General features: G+C 38.8%; 1 protein-coding gene across 1 annotated transcript in view; it reads left to right on the top strand.

The window, feature by feature from the left end:
• The window catches only part of LSMEM1 (leucine rich single-pass membrane protein 1), a 138,348-nt gene that overhangs the window by 105,711 nt on the left and 13,026 nt on the right, over window positions 1–19,611 (top strand). The window contains exon 3 of the mRNA XM_069228958.1: window positions 15,262–15,384. Within this exon, the coding sequence (XP_069085059.1) occupies window positions 15,262–15,384 (123 nt within the window). The remainder of the gene's footprint in view (window positions 1–15,261; window positions 15,385–19,611) is intronic.

Here is a 19,611-nt window from a genome sequence, read left to right as displayed (position 1 = left end):
GGGATAAAGGAACAACAATTAATAGAACCAATTAATCTACAGACTCTGCCCTCTTTTTTCCAAAAGAATATCTAACGCAAGGTGATTCTGTTGTGCCATTGCTCTTGTAGCAGCTTACTCTGTATCCAGAAGAATGATAGCTCCGGAATATCTTGTCAACATATTATCCACTATTGTGGACAATTTCTGAATCTTAATCGAGTTTAGGACCACTCCCACTGATGGAATTATAGCCCCAAATATGTCTCCCACAATGCCAGAAATTGATTCTCGCTTGTGTCTTGTGTAATTTCATAGAATCAGGAATCTTTCTCAAGTCTTCCAACTGATACATTTTCAGAAGACTACTACCAGATAACATGTCCCATACCATCCTCTAGGAAGACGGTAATATGCATTTCTTCCACAAATATAGTAAATGCCAGGTATCTGAGGATCTTGCCCATTCATCATAAAATCCCACTTACTCTTAAACATAAAAACATGTCTGCATTCACTCTTTCCCATAAATAATCTATCATTCTTTCTCCAAGGTCTTTGTATACAAAGTTTCCCTACATGCTCAGCATCTATGGTTAGTTTGCCCTGCTTAGTAATGTCAGTATAAGCATACTCTATTCCAGGTTTTCTACTTATTACTCCCTTATCCATGTTTGCCTCTATTTCTCTCCTTCTATCTTCTGTATTATCTACGAATTTCTTTTCCACTGGTGTTAGTAAACAAGTCAAGTTATTCCGATGGGCAAAGGCAGTTCCAAAAGTTAAGTAGGCTCAAAGAAATCCCTCATAATCACTATGTTGTTTTCTTTGGCTATTTTATTCAAATATCCAATGACAGGTACAAAAGACAATACCATGTCATAATTTGAATACAAATATTGAATATACTCTTGATTATAAAAAACATGTTAGCAAAAGACTACAGCTTATAGCGTAAGTTACAGGTAAACTATGATACGTAGTTCCTCCTTCTACTGAAGCTGGAATCTGCGTACATACATAACAATCAGTCGCGTCCATCACCTCAAAATACTCATGCAATAAGCAATAGACAACATTAGAAGAAAGCTCTTTTTCCCCATGCAAATATCTTACATCTGTTCTCAATTTCTCTTTGATCAATGATTTATCAGCCAAATTTAAAGAATCTATTTTCACAGTCTGATTTACTCAATCAATCTCATAAACAGACACTCCCACAAACAACAATAAGCATATCAACACACCCATTACTGCTAATCCAATACCAAGCACTTTACAATAACGAATCCTACAGTTTTGGTTGTGTGAATTACTCATTCTTCTGTTTTAGGAATAAAAATAAAAAATAAAAAATTTTAAACATTTTTCCAAAAATCTCAAAAAACCCTCCTAAAAATGATAATTTTTCAATCCATTCACTCCTGGACAAATCCTTTGTCAAGTTTGATATAGCAGCTTGTCTAAGTTCAGTTTTTCATTTGTCTTTTCCAGTAATTTTCAACATTTGTCTTTTCTGCATAAGTTTAGTACTCAGGTTTTAATTTTCTTTAACCCAATGTCTCTTTTCTAATTTTTTCACGCTATGAAGTCAGAATTTTCTAAGTCTCTGATAAAACAATAACTCAAAAATTCTTCTTGCCAATCACTTGAATTCAAATACGCCCATTCAGGTCTAGCATATCTTTTGCTCGCAACTCTTTTCCTTTTCGTTCGTCTTCCACTTTCGCTATCTTCTCCACTAGTTTGTTTTTCATCAGGCAACTCTCACTCCTCTGGTATTGATATTACATCTACTTCCCCTTTTCCACAGTTTTCTCTGGCCAGTTGTCTCCTTTTAATGTTACTTTTGTCATTAGCCTTCTCAATATTGAGTCTTCACTTGACTTTTGACCCTTCTCCTTAGAACGTCCGCAATTGGTTCTGGAAGAGTATATTCCATTGGGGAGGGACTAGTCTCAGTTCCTTTCCCAAAGGGGTCTGTCTCGTCTTCGGTTTGGTTAGACAAACCACCTGCTCTTGAGGTTTCCCTCCTCTGAGCAGATTTTTCTTCTGTGGTATCCTCTTTTCCGTTCTCCTTCGAGGACACCCTCCTCTGATCAGTATCAGTCTCACTTCTGTCTTCCCAGACTGATTCTTCTACTCCCTTTACAGCTTGTTCGATCTCTTCACCAATTTGTTCTCTCTCATCTGTTATAGGAGTAGGTACCTCTCTGTCTTTATCATTACTGTGCTCACTTCTGTCACCTTGGTTTCCAGTGTTGGCAACTGTTGGCAATTTCAACAGCTCTTCTTCTCTCTCTGTTGGATCATGCACTTTTCTCGTATGGCTCGCATGCACCCAGTTCGGCAAACCAGCACACTTTACTGCAGTTGTCGTAGTGAGCACAATTTGATACGGGGCCTTCCAACGTGGTTCAAGGCAAGACTTTCACACGTGTTTTCTTATGAGCACCCAGTCTCCTGCTCTCAGACTATGTCCTTGACCTTGTATATGTTGGGCTATTGCAACTTCCACCTGATGAGAAAAAGACCGAACTACATCAGCCAGGCTTTTGCAGTAATCTAGAGCCATATCATCTGTAATATTTACAAGTGTGTTTTCAGGTATTGCTGGTAATCTCATTGCTCTCCCCATCAGATTCTCAGGCGGAGATAACCCAGTCTTTTTGTCAGGTGTACTTCTCATTGACATTAATACTAGAGGTAGAGCATCTGGCCATTTCAGATGTGTTGATGCACACACTTTTGCCAATCGTGATTTGAATGTTCCATTCATTTGTCCCACTAAACCTGAAGCTTCTGGGTGCTGAATGTTTAATGCAGAAAAAAGCAATTTTATCACCTCTTTGTTTAAAATGTGTACCCTTATCTGATACAATCAAGACCCGAAAACCAAAATGTGGAATTAGTTCTTGCAAAAGCAACTTAGCCACGGTCAGACTGTCATTCCTTCGTGTCGGGTAAGCCTCAATCTAACGACTGAAAATGCACACAATCACCAACACATATCTCAAAACAGCACATGCAGGCATTTCAATGAAATCCATTTGCATTCTACTGAATGGACCTCCTGCCATACCTATGTGCCCCATGTTGACAATTGTTCCTTTGCCAACATTCATTTGTTGGCAAATTATGCACCTATGGTGCACCAACTCCGCCACTTGTCTGAATTTTGGATTGTACCAATATTGTTTAAAACTAATCATTGCATCCTTTCCAATGTGTGTTTGGCCATGGTAGTACCTAGCATCTGCATCAGTGGACTGTTTGGCAAGACTACCTTTCCCTCCATTGTCACCCAAATTTCATCCTCCCTTTGTATACATTTATTTTTAATCCAATCTCTCATTTCTTCTGGAACATTGTTCTGTATTGCTTTCAATTCATCAAATATTTCCGCTATCTGTACAGTAAAATTGGCATAGATTTCATTTTCAGACATCAATTCCCAGTTTCCTTAGAATGAGAATTCAATTTAGAGCACAAAATTTTGCAACTTGGTCTGCATATGCATTTCTCAATGTTACATAATCTTGTCCTCTTTGGTGTACACTGCATTTAACCATGGCAATCTTTTCAGGTTTCTGCACTGCTTGCAGCAAATCATGTATTCTTTCTCCATTTCTTACAAGTGATCCTGAAGAAGTCAGGAACCCTCATTGTGACCAAATTTGCCCAAAATCGTGCACAAGTCCAAATCCATACTGACTATCATTGTAGATTGTAACTTTCATTTGTTCCGATAACTGCCATGCTCTAGTGAGAGCCACCAACTCTGAGACTTGTGCGAATATTACTCCTTTGAGCCATGAAGCTTCCAGTATGCCTGTGATTGTACACACTGCATTCCTCGCTCTCAATGCACCCGCGGTTGTCTTGTAAACATGAACCATCAACAAAAAGAATTTGATTATTGTCTTGCAAACAAGTATCTTTAATGTCTTCCCTTGGTTTAGTACAAAGTTCTGTCACCTCCAAACAATCATGTTCAACATCATCTATGTTAGACTGATCTTCTCCCTCATTTGGAAGTAATGTTGCCAGGTTAAGCACTGTGCACCTTTTTATTATCACATTTGGTGCCCCAAGAATAACTGTTTCATAACAAGTCAATCTTGCTTTTGTCAAATATTGTGTCTTTGATCTGGTTAATAGAATTTCACTTGAATGAGGTACCATTACTGTCAGAGGATAACCCATCACTATATTTTCACTTTGAGTTATACTCTGCTCCACAGCTGCGACAGCTTGCAGATATCCAGGTAGGGCTGCTGCAACATTATCCAAATTAGCTGAAAAATATGCTACTGGGCGATTGACACCATCATGTTTTTGGGTTAAGACAGACATAGAACATCTATCTCTCTTGTGACAAAACAATAGGAAAGGTTTTGTGTAGTCAGGTGTACCTAAAGCTTGACACAAACTTTCTCTCAGCTCAGTAGAGGCTTTCACACAGTCTTCATCCATCATTATTGGGTCTGAAACATCCTTATGTGTCAACCTTTGCAACGGCTTTGAAACTGCTGAAAAATTTGGGATCCACTGTTGTCAATAACCTACCATTCCCAAAAACATCCTCAACTCATTTTGGGAACTCTGCATTTTTATTTTCATTATTGCCGCCACTCTTTCTCTGGAAATTCTCCTTGACCCTTTCTCAATCAAATGTCCCAAATACTTCACCTCTTGCTGACAATATTGCAGTTTAGCTGGAGAAACCTTATGACCATTGTCTCCCAAGAAATTCAACAAAGCAATCGTATCCTCCCTACAGCCTTCCTTCGTCTTTGACGCTATCAGTAAGTAATCAATGTACTGCACTAAAGTCGACTTGTAAGGCATCACCAATGATTCCAAATTATTTTTATGATCTGATTGAAAATCAATGGTGACTCCGAAAACCCTTTAGGAATCCTGCACCAACAGTAGACTCTAGTCAGGAATTTGAAACAAAAGAGATATCTACTGTCCTCATGAAGAGGCACTGAGAAAAATGCTTGGCACAAATCGATAACCGTAAATCACTCTGCATCACATGGAATCTGAAACATTATCACTGCTGGATTGGGTACCACTAGACAACATTTCACCACAATGTCATTTATTCTCCTTAAATCTTGTCCTAAACTTATTTTTCCATTCGGCTTCTTCAAACCCATGATTGGTGAATTACATGGACTGCTCATCACCTCCTTCAAAACTCCTTGTTCCAAAAACTTTTCTATCAATGGTCTCATCCATTCAGTGATCTAATTTGTGCTTGGGTATTGTGCTGTTTGTGGAAACACCACATTCTCTTTCACTGCCACTTTGACTCCTTCAACTCCCTTGATCAAACCAATGTCCTTTCCTGAAAAATCCCAAACCTTTGGTTTAACCCTTTCCTGTAAATCACTCGGCAGGTCCTTCTTTACGAACACTGGAAATAAACTCATTAAATCTTCCAATTCGTGTTAGTCATGTGTCTCATCTTCATTGTTACTTGGTCTTCCTCCACATTCAACAAAGCTAGTTCACAACCTCTCATTCATTTTCCCTCATCAACTGACAAATCCTCTCCATCAACACTAATAGTCTCCATTGTAATTCACTCTCTGGAACACATTGAACAATTTATTTTGCACAACAAATCTCTTTTCAACAGCGATACTGTACTGGAATCACAAACAACGAAAGTGTGTTAGTCTCTGAAATCTCCAATCTTCACAAGGACTGGTTCTGTAAGGGCATTAGCCAGCTTCTTGTTTGCAACCCCTACAATCTGCACTGTCTTCTCAGAAACTGGTATGTCTGGTACTTCAACTGTTCTTCTTGTCGAGCGTGTTGCTCCTGTGTCAACTAAAAAGTAAAACTCATGGCCATTCACTTCACCCTGTACATAAGGACCTCTCTGATAGGCATCTAATGATGCACCCATCATTAACTCCCCCTCATCCGAATTACTCAACAACTATTCATCGTTTATTTCACTCTCACTTTGTAAGGGACATTGTTCAACTGTGTTTATACCCTTGTTTTTATACTGTTTCGTGGCCTCCTGTGAAAGCATAACCTGCTGCTGCTCCATTGGGTTCTGTATCAATTGAACCTGTCTAAGTAATTCTATTTGCTGTACAGGTACCATCTGCACCTGTGGCTGCATTTGTTGTATTTGTGCCATTTGTACCTGCTGTATCTGGGATTGTACATTTTGCATTTGTTGCACTGGCTGTAAAGACTGAAAACTCTGCATGTTCGCATTATTCAGAAAATTTTTATTCTGGCCTCCCATCCTAGGTGCTCTCATGCCTTGAAAGGAATTGACACCATTTTTTTGCTGAACCGTTCCTCCTCCCTGATTCAACATCGGACACTGTCTTTTCCAATGTCCCAGCAACCCGCAAATGTGGCAAGGTACTACCTTTTGGTGCTGCGGTTCATCCTGCATTACCACTGAACTCATTCCACATTTCTATTTACTACTGGAATCATCATTCCCCTTCCTCTACCACGACCTTGGCTCAGAAACAATCCATTTCCCTGTGGCAACTGTTGTAGGTTACCCTGCATTCCTGTTTGCGCTGCCTTAATTTGCATTACCATTGCCTTTTCTTTCAGCTTCTTCTGTTTCAACTCGATCTCATCAGTACAGTATTTAGCACTTCAAGACCTCATCAATTGGCTTTGCTTGCCAACATATCAAGTGATTCTTAATCATCTGACTCACTTCTGGTTTCAACCCGTCGACAAATCTGAACAACAAATGATTCATGTTTTCTTTTTTCAATAGTTTCTGCACCACTAAACTGTTTGAATGCCTTCAACAATCTCTCATAGTATGCAAGAACTGACTCCTTCCCTTCTTGTGTTGTTCTATCAATGCGTTGCCAATCAACACTTTTCGGCGAAACTCTAGTTTTGAGAAATTCAATGACCTTATAGTAATATTTCATTACTTCAGGTGACGGTGCACAACTCTTCAAATCTCTTTGCTGCTCACTCGTCGGCCAGTCAACACTCCTTTTGCATTCAACCCACAAATCTGCTGGAACCACAATGTCAAAAAGCGTATTCAAGACTTCCCAAAAACACTTTCAAAGCTTCACAAACCTATCCTACTGCTGATACCATTCCATTGGCTTCTCTCTCAATCTCAGATAATTTGTAAAACTTATGATGTCACTCCTACTCCATGGTACATGAATAAAATTCTCTCCTGGAGTCCCTCTCATCGGTAAAAGTTTAACTGCATCTCCTGCCCCATCATCTTTCTTAGGTCTCTCTCTTTTTCTATCCCATTTACTCTCCCATTTAACCAATGCTCTCCAAATTTGCACCTTCTCAAGTAACTCTCTAAGATGCGTTCTCATCCCTGCAGATCTCAGTCTATAGCTTCTTTTTAAAGTTTTCATTTTTGTCAAGTCAATGTCGTAATCATCTGCAACATCTTGTAACTGTTGATAAACTCTGTTTGCTCCTTTTATAATGACCTTACACAGGTATCTCAATTGCCCTTCTGTATAAGAGTCAAGTCTGTTCACTCCCATTGTTCCCTCTAAGAGTTCACTCCCTTCCATGTTTAACCTCACTCTATTTATCATTTCTTCTTCCTTTCCCTTTCTTTCATGTTGTTGTTGCTTTGAACTGTTTAAGTACTCCAACCAGTCTGTTATTTCCTGTGGAGTCAAACCTTTCAGAGATACTCCACCAGTTTGTGCACCTGCTCCTCGCTCTTGTCCTGAACTCGTACTCGGTTGTTGAGCCATTGTTCCTGATGTCTCGACAAATCTATTAGAAAATGTGTCTCATTTAAACTTGGTCCCTGCCTATTCTGCACATTTAGCGATTAATTTTCTCCTCTATTGTCTATTCGAACATATAATGGAGTTACTGGACCCATCGTAATAGGTACAATAATTGCGTCTGGATTCATTAGTGTTCCTGCTCCTAATGTTTGTTCTGCTCTCATGTTCTGTACATGTACAGGCTCTCGTATTTTTATCCCTTGACAACCCTGTGACTAAACTATGTTTGCCTTTGTCCTCACTGTCTGAACTTCTGGCTGGACCTCAGGAATGTTCATGCTCTACGAGTCATTAAAACTACTCTGCATCTGTACTCTATCATGATTCTGGTCACTCCTCGCTGATTCTGAAGTCAATGGTGCAGTAGGAATTATGTTACTCATACTACTCCCATTCGATCCACTTATGTTCTGCTGTCTCATATTGGGCGGAAGATATGTCTCTACGACATGGTTAAGCACTTCATCTTCCTCCGTGTTATCATCGTTCAACATAACCCTTTTCGGCTCATTTGCGTTCTGTTCTATTGAACCCTTTCTTCTTTTTCTTTCCGTCTTTTGTTTTCACCTCATCTTCACCTGCTCTCGCTGGAAATAATCTAACTCCACCTAAGGATTCTTCTCTCCACGTTTTCTGTTCCTCGTCCCACAAAGTTTCAGTTAGTGATTTCTCCACTCTTTTCATATTTCAAAGCTTGCTGTTCCTTCGCTACCAGCTCCCATATAGCTAAAGCTTCATACTGCGCTGGCCTCTGTGGAGGTTTAAGACTGTGCATCTTTGTTCTCAAATTATCCAGAACTCTTAAATTGAATGTACCATGTTCCGGAAAAGCTAAACAACCCTCTCTCTTTGTGATTTTGACCCAATGCTTCAACCAAAGACATAATGCTGCACCTCTTTCCTCAAACACAATGTATGCTGGAGTGTTTTCTGGTAGACAAATCTCACCCTCAAGTACTAGAATGTACTCATCACCCCTTAATGCACATTTCAAAGCTTTGAAAACCTTCATTTTGACTAAATTTATTCAAACACAATGTTCACAGAAAATGTATTTCAAAACAACTCAACAAACAGTGAACAAGTTTAGAAAAAGAATAACCAATCATGTGAAGTGACTCCTATCTCACAATTCTCTTCGACCCCCTTGCCTTCCAATTGCGTAGTTCTATTATCGGACTGCGTGACAAATCCACGCGTAACTCCTTTTCTACAACTAACCAATCCCAGTGCGGCACCACTACATCACACTTAACACATTCACTCCCCTCAGCACCCTCGCTGAGATGCTGACAAAGACTATCGTACTAACCCTTTTACAACCCACACATACTACAATCAACGCAATATTAATTTGCAAGCTAACTCAAAAATAAGAAAAACAAAATTGTTCATTTACTACAGGTAGGGTAACACAAACGCTTCGCCACCTTCCAAAGAAACCTTCAGATTTCTATAATTGATATTTTGATAGTGCACCACTTTTTAAATACATTACAAAAGTCCAAATATTGAATGACATCACATTGTTGTCTTCATTATATTCAACTTTTCTTGCAACAAGTTCATAAAAACATCAGCCAACACATTTCGTCCTCAACATAGGACTTCTGCAGGGCTGTAATATAATAAATATGACGACTTGAATATAATAACAAAAATACATGAATTGAATGCTAATTAAGACAAAAGTACTCATTAGAAAAAAGAAAGAAAAAAAAGACATACTGAACAATACCACAATCAACTTAATTAATAAAATTGAAGAAAAAAGCAAGAGAGACACATGACCAATATTGAACAATTACAAAAACAGACATAATGACTATACAACGCAAATAGACAGATATTATTTACCCCTTGAAAATATTTAGAAATAAACAAACATATATAGTATATACATACTAAAAAAAGGGGGGGGGGGGGATAATCCCGAAAGTATAGTCAAATAGAAAAATATATGTAATATATATCCATATAAAAAACATGTAAAGTTACTTAAAAGATAACTTCATAAATGAAGAGAAAATATTTACTTCATAGCTTTTTTGATAATTATGTATAGATAAAAAACACAAAAAACCCTTAGTGTCATTTATTCACCTCCACAATGGTTCTAATTGCACAAACCTAAATGCACCCATCCAAATATGCACAATTATATATCGATAATGTGGAAAACTGATGATTGCATTGATAATGTATTGATATAGATTGTTATAACCAATTAACAGAAAGAAGAATTCCTACCTTTTATGTTTATGGCTTTTGATTAAAATCACCATCATAGTTGTTGGAATCACACATATCTGCACGGTATGGCCTAAAAACGGCCAACTCCTACCATACAAGAAAAAGAGGGGAACACCAAATCACACTTAGACCTAACACTCAAGGGGTGACAACAAATTTCTAATACTGAAAGAATACAAAGTGAACACCATTATTCCACCAACAAAAAACATGTGTATAAATAGAACCAAATCCTAACCCTACAGACAAAAGAAAAAACATATTTTACAAAACAACATAACAAAACCCAATTCCTAAAAAAAATCCATATCCTACAAATTAAGACATTATTTGTAAACACCCAACATAACACAACCAATAACCATATGAATAATAAACAAATAGTATTAGATCAATTTATTGAAAAAATGACCACCTGTTAGCCGACCAGCTAAACACCTAATAGGTCAATTTAATATATAACTTTCAATAACCAAGGGCAAAGGACCACTGATTATGGGTAATTTTGCCCATACTGGTATATTAGCAATCTCACCTTTAGAGCAGTACAACCGCTTACCTCTGCAAATTTGAAAATTACAGCGTCTGTATACAACCGTAGCATTGTATATTCAAATAACTGAGTGCAAAAAAACAATAATTGTGGGTCATTTTGCCCATGTTGATATACTCAAAATTTCACATTAAAGGCTGTACAATGACCACTTACCTCTAGGATTTAAATATAACCGTGTCTACACACGACTGTGGCAATACGCGCCGCAACAGCAGACAATTAAACCGAGCACTCATCTGTGCTTCGGTTTTAACCGCCGTCGTCGTTTCCGATAGGTCTAAGGTATATGCATGTTGCCATGCCAACAGATTGGCTTGACGACCCATAAAATGGGGACACAGCAATGGTGGCCGTCTTGAAATAGGTAAAAAATTAATTTGTGCCAGATAGCGGTGGCATATAGCAACACCCCTGCAACAGCAGACAATTAAACCGATCACTCATCTGTGCTTCGGTTTTAAACACCGTTGTCATTTCCGATAGGTCTAAGGTATACGCATGTTGCCATGCCAACAGATCGGCTTGCCCACACATAAAACAGGGACACGGCTATGGCGGCCATCTTGAAATAGGCAAAAAATTAACTTGTGCCTGTTAGCGGTGGCATATAGCAACACGCACTCACAATTGACCATTATTACTGCTACCATCTATACATAAAACATTTAAAAAAAACTAAACCATAAACCATAACCAACCAACAATAATGACATGCACACCAAAACCCATTACCACATTTAACAAAGGAAAAGACATTGTACAGCTATCATTAACCCTACTCAAAAACCAAAGTATATCAATGGCAAATAATTTTTACTCTAACTATAGTAATAGTAGACCACATATATAATCGTACCATCCACAGTGAACAAGTATATCAGAATATCACATATGCATACCAAAACGGCAGTTTTTAAAATGATCAAAGATATATTCTTTTATGTATGCTAGTAAAGACTCTAACTAGCATAGGGAAAACGTATCATTACTCGCACTTTCTTCCTAAAATACCTAAGCCCACCACTATGATATCTACACATTCAGATACCAAACCAAGTGTGTACCAAACCGTGTGTTTGTTTATATTGATATATATCACATATATTTTTCTATTTGACTATACTTTCGGGATGATCCTCCACCCCTTTTTTTGCTATGTATATACTATATATGTTTGTTTATTTCTAAATATTTTCAAGGGGTAAATAATATCTATCTATTTGCGTTGTATAGTCATTATGTAGTTTTTTTGTAATTGTTCAATATTGGTCATGTGTCTCCCTTGCTTTTTTCTTCAATTTATTAATTAAGTTGATTGTGGTATTGTTCAGTATGTCTTCTTTTTTCTTTCTTTTTTCTAATGAGTACTTTTGTCTTAATTAGTATTCAATTCATGTATTTTTGTTATTATATTCAAGTCATTATATTTATTATATTACAGCCCTGAAGAAGTCCTATGTTGAGGACGAAACGCGTTGGCTGATGTTTTTATGAACTTGTTGCAAGAAAAGTTGAATAAAATGAAGACAACAATGTGACGTCATTCAATGTTTGGACTTTGTAATGTATTTAAAAAGTGGTGCACTATCAAAATATCAATTATCTTTTATCCCCCTTGGGTTGGCACTTTGGTGACAGGTGCTTTGATTAGTTCACACATGGAATGACCAAATGTATTTTTCTACTTGTTATGGGGTGTATACTTCAACAGGTGATAGTGGTAGGTGCATTTTTTATTTCAACCCGCTGCCAATCTCATTATTAGAAACCTTCAGCTTTCGCCTACTCCTTTTTCACAGTTCCCACAATGTTGAGTACACTTCGACCAACAAATTTTACTACTCCACTGTTCCTTGGACTATTGCCTAGTGCACTTAGTACTCACCAAGTCTTCAGTATATACTCATTCACACTAATTTCTTACAGACTCGAATTACCAATCCCAACAGATTGGCCTACCAAATGAACGAATTACAACATATACCAAGTGTCTCTCCACGTTTTAATATACTCTGGAGTCCCAGACCTCTCTCTATAGGTCCGACATTAACAACCATATGGATAATTTTTCCTGCAACAAGTGCCACACTCATATGAAGAACGCCGCTTCCCTACTCTCACACCTATAGGAGTACGACAACTCCATCTAATCACTAAATCAAGTATCTCTACTCCTCTAAAATCATATCCAAAACAACCATCTGCGAATTAGCTAAAGCTGTGTAAGCGCATACAATTTATACACCTCATTCAAATACTATCAAACACCGCCAAGAACATACCCATCAACCTAGGGGGTTTCCGAGAATTGGGGAAAGTCACTTAAGGCAACTAGCCACTCATCATTTTGATTTTCTCAACCATTTTGAAAAAAGAAAGAAAGAACAAACAAAAACACTTTAACAAAACCTCACCTCACAGTCCTATTATGACATCATCAAAACAATGACCGAAATCTGCTACCAAAAACTGCGAGCGCGCCACGAGATCCAAACATTTATCAATACTGTATAATGGATCCTGCGCTAGAGGACGATGGATCGAAGCGACATAGTTTTGAGGGGATGTCACCAATGGGTAATTGTGAGGACCAATAACAAATCAATAACATTTAATTTTATAAAACCTCAGTTAATAACCACACCAGTTTAGTAACAAGAATTCATAGATGTATTTCCCTATATTAACAAAGCTAGAGTCACGATGTGATAACTCTCAAACACAAATGGTAAGTATAAAGGATCATTAGCGGTTCAATAAAACTGCGTATATATCTCAATTTGATTAATACAGTTAAACAAGTTATCTCCAAAAGAATCACACTTATTAGTAATACAAAAACAGGTAATGATGGTACAGAATACATTGATTCAGCATCAAATGATTTCAAACCAGATCATAAGCGATAGATGATTATTTCCCTAGTTAACCACAGATGAGCATTACTTGTTGGACTTCATGTGAAAAGAATTTAGGAACACCAATTTAGAAAAACTCTTAACTACATTATGTTATATATAAAAAAGAATAATGTTAATAACGTGCAGCAGTGTAATCATTAGTTGCAGTTGGTACCTGGAAAGCAAAGAGACACAATTCACATTTAATAACATATATTACCACACAGGCAGTAACAGCAAATGATCAGCTTCCACTTGAGGACACCATCATCAGTTTTGGGCCTAACGACAGCTAACCTCGAACCACTTCTTCTCTCGAAGAACTCTCTCTCCCTCTCTCCCTCACGTACTCTTGTACTCCTGTACTCCTGTACCCCTGTCCCTAATTAGTCTACACAGATTATTATACTAAAATCTAATCAACTCCTGATTGGTCAGTCTATAGGGTGTTTTCATTTCAGCCAATCAACAACTAATTTGATGACCTAAACTTTACAAACCTACGCTAACTATAACATTTTCTTTTAGTAGATACACTCCCCTTCCGTCTCGTCTGTGACTTCATTGTCTCATCTGCCTCTTGCATATCTTGTTCTCAGGAAGAAACTTTCTCCACTACTTTCACTTCCATCCTTGAGGAAAGACAAGATATTAGTAACATTCTCAAACAATAGGTCATTTCATCTTATGCAATGTTCTGTTAATACATGACCTTGTAAGACATGACACCGCAACCCACTAGGGGTAGCTGTGGATACGTCTATACAAGCTTGAAACCATTTATTATAGAAGCTTTGGATAATGGAAAATAACTACAGCATCTGAATATAATTTTTCCCAACCAAGAACAGAAAAGCAGCTTTATAAATGTTTTCTCATTTTACACGGTAATTCATCAATCGTTATTAATACGAAAACCATTAATAGACATTTTAGAAAATTCACACTCTCACAGTAGCTACTGATAGCTCACAATCAACTGGTTGGAGACACCTGATCTAGACTTCCTCTGTTGACAATACCTTCTCTGTGAATAGGCTGCATTTTCCTATTGCTATTTCCATTATCTTCAGGACCAAGTCATAAGGGGGTGGCATTACAGTTGTATGTCTGCACTTCAACAACAAATAGTTTAACAAAGAATGCTGTCTAACACTTTACATGAGGTAGAGAGGCCAGTAGTTTGAGATGGTTACCTTCTCCGCTCTGCCTGCAAACCTCATTAAATAAGATTGACAAAGTATTCATTTAAATATACCACGGGGCACTATTCTGTTTATTTCTATAAGTGCCATATAGGATGGTCAGTATATGCTACGATGGATATCAGTATACCCACAACAGAACTTGCAACAAAGTACTGTAATCCAACACTCCACAACAACATACAACAGCACACGTCTAAACAAAGCCTGTTGTACTTTGTTCCACAGAGTGGGACGATTGTATCTTATGAGAGGAGAATTATTTTTAACAAATAACACACATCATTAGGTGCATTTTGTTACTTCTAAACTCTGCGCTGCTCAAAAGCATTGTCCAAGTATCACTGCTTCTTTGAAATGTATAGTCCGTATTTGGGATCAAAGAATAGATATCAGGGTTGATATAGAATCTCTACCACACTAAACTCTAGTATTCATATTTGCAGTGAAGGCTGAATGTGGTATGAAAAAAACAAATACTAATAACCAAAGAAAGCCAGAACATTCAGTTACATCTGGTAGCTCATTGTCCTATTTCTCCCAAGGTCCCTTTACAGTTATTTTTTTTCTAACAGACGATGACAGCACAGATGAGATGCCATGGAGTACCATGAGGGGCCAATGTCTTTTCCTCCTAACCTTGATCATTATTGCAGTAGTTACCTGCATCCTCATTTTATGCATTGTCGGATTCTTTGGTAAGTCAAACTAACAAATGTAGTTTTTTATGTTTAAAAATTGTATTGTAATATTTTTTAATTTGACAGTAATTGCTCCGTATGAAAGAGGGCATAACAACTTTTCCAAATGAATGTCAAAATCCACAGTTTCAAAAATTTCCTAAAGAAGATTTAAATCCATTTACACCCACCAAACTTCTAGTGATAAGAAATGCTTTATTTATTAAACTTTTTCCTTTTTCATATATTAAAAGAATTGCAGTGCTGCTGCTCGAAAACCATGTCCTCTTTGCGCCTTGCTGCAATGTGCTGGAGGGATGGGTAATTGGGACTTTAGGAGGGAGGCCAGAAGTCGTTGTTCACCCTGTTAGGAATTCTGTTCAATGGACCAATATTTGTGGACAAGGCCATCCCAATGGATGGCTCAGTGGAGTATGCAGTATTTGAAAACTTTACTTAATTTCTGGAATGGGTAGCAAAGACAATTGCGCAGGGCCTTGGCGAGTGCTGCACTACGTAAATTAATTTCTGTTAGTTGGTCGGAAGGTTAGACACAGAGAATTGAAGCACTTGATGAAAATACTGGAACAGGTCACAAAAATCCTTGGTCTGTTGCTAGACTCAGACTGATCATGTCCATCACATTCCTGGGCATTGAACTCGTATTAGTTGGTGTGGTGTCTAGTTGAGTCAATTGTTGATTGAAACTGAGACCAAAAAAGGTGTGAAGTAGAGAAATTGAATCAAGTTTTAAGTCATCTGACCTTTGCTCTGGACAGAGTACATGGCAGGCACAATAGCCTTCTCCGTGAGACCCCTGTCAAAGCCACACCACAGGATTCAAATTCTGAAAGGGATAAGACAAGACATTCTGATTTGCATCAGGTTCTTAACGGACTATAATGAAGTGATGATGTTACTTCAAACAGACTGAGTAACTTGGGCAGTTAACATTCATCACAACATGTCCTGGGTCTGGGTAAGGGGTTTGTCCCTGTACTGGCTGGAGGACTGGAAAAAATGCACAGGCATAGCATTGGCTTCTTAGAATGTATTATCTCAGTTCTAGCTGTGAGATTATGGGGACAAGAACTGATAAATCAAGAAGTGACCTTTGCCATCAATAATAGGGCGGCGGTGCCGTTAACAAACCTTCAGGGTGTGTGGCTAAGCCCATGACCAAGATTGCCGCATAAAATTGGAGCTCTGTCTCCCAGCCAAGTACACTCCAATTTGATGAAGTTAAGAAGAGTGCACATGCCTTGCTAAAGAGATAAAGGGTGGCATGAAGCATTGTTGTCCTGAAGCACAGGCACACTGGGTGCTCACAAACTGGCTCATTTCTCCTGCTACATACAGTGGCCTACTCCTGCTGGTAGGGCTTGGAGGCCTAACCATGACAGGGGAGGTAGGTGAGCCTGAGCCTCTTGTGCGACCTGCCTGCTGATTTCAGCGGTGTATACTGAACAAGTGTGCTTCCGGCTGCAAGTGGCCTAGTATCCGGCAAAAGGTTGCTTTAATCTCCTGGCAGTGGGATCTGGTTGAAGGGTGGAGGAAGGTTTGGGCCCAGGCGGGTCTGTGAGCACAGTGACAACTAACTTGCTGGATATCAGTACACCACATTAGGGTGATGGGAGCAAGTGTGTGCGAGTGCGTGTTATACTAGCCTGCCTTTTATCCGAGGCACCACGTAGCGCTATGGAGTGAATGTGTGGAATTGATTGCCTGTAGTTGACTATAGCGCAACGTGGTGTTGCCGTACACGTTGTTCCTTTGTCAAAGGACTTTCACGGTTGACATTGGGTTTTCCCTGTGTGGCTTAGGCCGTTGAGCTAGTTAGAAGTGCTTCAATTTTCTGCATGTACACATTGCTGCTATCGTTGTGAACCGGGGTGCACCCTATTACTGTGTGATATTGAATTTGGGAAATCGCAAGGGTGGGTCTCTCGCTGACAATGTTTTTGCACCACATGAGGGTGCTTGGAGGGAAAGTATTATTTTTCTTATGTGTACATACTGCTAATGTTTTAACACATTTAGTCCTAGTAATGCTAAGGATATTTCTGAATGTGATTTATGCCCAGATTTATATGATGCTCATGTTGTGTTAATGTGTGTTGAATACAAACTTTATTTACCTACACCTTGTGTGAAGTCTCTTTTGTGATGCTCACTGGATTTGTTGCATTGTAGTGCTGTGCCATTGCTTTTACACATTGCCCCTATGATAAGCCTGACTGCTCTGTGCAAAGCTACCCAGAGGTGAGCGCAGATTATACAGTGAGTGAAATCACCCACCCTTGACAGGAGTGGTAGGTTCTGCCTGGCTAGGGCCTTGCCTCAGTCAACAGAATGTGGCACCTCCAAAAACCCAGAACTGGATAGATCCTAGAATAGGGACCTACACAATGTCAAATCGTTTAAAGTGGACAGTGGACGTCATTGACACAGTAGACCTGGTTGAAAGGTGATGAGACAGGCAGGGGTCTGAGGGTATATTCTTTCTATTTCTCCCCAAAAGATACTCTTGTAGATATACTACTGGCTAGCAGTGTGAGACGTAGCACAATGGATCTTCTACATAGCCTCCGTGCCCCCATACTCTGTTTATACCCAATCAAAATGGTATTTGCAGATTCCAGGCAGACTCCCAACTGGAACTAGTTTTTGAAGAGAACATCGGCATTGCAACAGACTTTTTCCATCACAAAATAAGTTCTGTGACCCACAATTCCACACTATGGGATGCTTTTAAAGCCTATGTTAGGAGAAACATCATTGCAGAACAGGCTGGTATTCTTAAAAGTATCTGGATGCAACTTGAATAAGAACACAAATTAAACAACTAGAGGCTAAGTTCTCTGCCAAGGCCAGAGTAAGATACCTATGGAGCAACTATAATAGAAAGGTAGCTTTCCGAGGGAAATTTACCTAAGCTTGAAGATATGGTGAGGAAGATCATCCCAGCAAGACGCTACTTTGTCTACTTCAGAGGAATAGAAGCAACAATGTTATACTTCATATCAAGGAAGAGGGAGAGTCTATATATGTTAGCAGAGATATTGTTGATGAATGCTAAAAGTGTTATAAACTATATAGCCAGAGTGTGAAATTAACACCACCTTAGAGGAAGTAGCATGGGTTTGGTTGGAAATCTATGACAGGCAATTAGTAAGCAAACCCATTTCCTTAGACAACATTAAACCCTAGACAGCCTAGTCGGTGGTAAATCGCCTGGTTCAGGCAGGTTGACCTCACAATTTTATAAGAAATATAAACGCTTACTGGCTCCACAACTTTTATGGTACATAATGAAGTGTAAAAGTCTGGAGGCCTACCCCACACAATGTGTGAGGCTATTGTCATATACTTCTACAACCCAGGAAGGACCCTGCACAAAGTGCCTAATAAAGGTCTCTATCATTTCTAAATCTAGACAATAAAATCTTGGTAAAGGTCCTGGCAAATCAGGTGTCCCTCATTATGGAGGGTCTGGTCTCCCCAGTTCAGTCAGGATTTGTCCTACATAGTTCTACCTCAATTAACTTAAGTACCCTTTTTTGCGGTACTTCACCATCATAATACTGTTTTTGAAGCCTCAGGAACTGTCTTGGATATAGAGGAGGCTTTTGACTCCCTACTGATACTGCATGGGGGAACAGTCCTGAAAAATGATGCGGCTATATGCCAAACCTGTGGCTAAGGTATGTAAAAATGAATTAGTGTTGGACACAGGGAACGAGACAAGGTTGCCCCTGTTGCCTCTACTTTTTATTTTGGCTATGGGTTCCATGACCAGATATGTTCAAGAATGTCAATCGTGGGGGGCTGGCTAGGGGGCTGTACGCTGAGACAAGGAAACTACTCATGTCCATATATGAGAACAATATCTTACTCTTCATGTGGGGTCCAGCTTGTAACCCCTTATCAGTAATCATAGAGATAATATTTAGTAGATAATCAGGCATTGAAAAAAATTGAAACAAAACTGAACTGTCCCTGCTTAATACTCATATGACATAGAAAGATGTAGAGCGATACTATTTGGTTGGCTAGTCCCATTTTGCTAAATTCTAGTGTCATCCAGATGGACTGCTTCAATATCTCATGCCCAAAAGGGAGCAGACAGGCGGGATCCCACTTGAGTCTCTCTTGCCAAGGGGCCTCCACAGACCAAGGCGTGAAGTAGTTACAGGTGAATTCTCCTGTTTAGGATGGAAAACAATGAGTGTTCGATAGGAGCTT

Source organism: Pleurodeles waltl, chromosome 4_1 (assembly GCF_031143425.1).
Source record: "Pleurodeles waltl isolate 20211129_DDA chromosome 4_1, aPleWal1.hap1.20221129, whole genome shotgun sequence".
NCBI classification, from domain to species: Eukaryota; Metazoa; Chordata; class Amphibia; order Caudata; family Salamandridae; genus Pleurodeles; species Pleurodeles waltl.
This window is presented reverse-complemented; position numbering and strand designations above follow the sequence as displayed.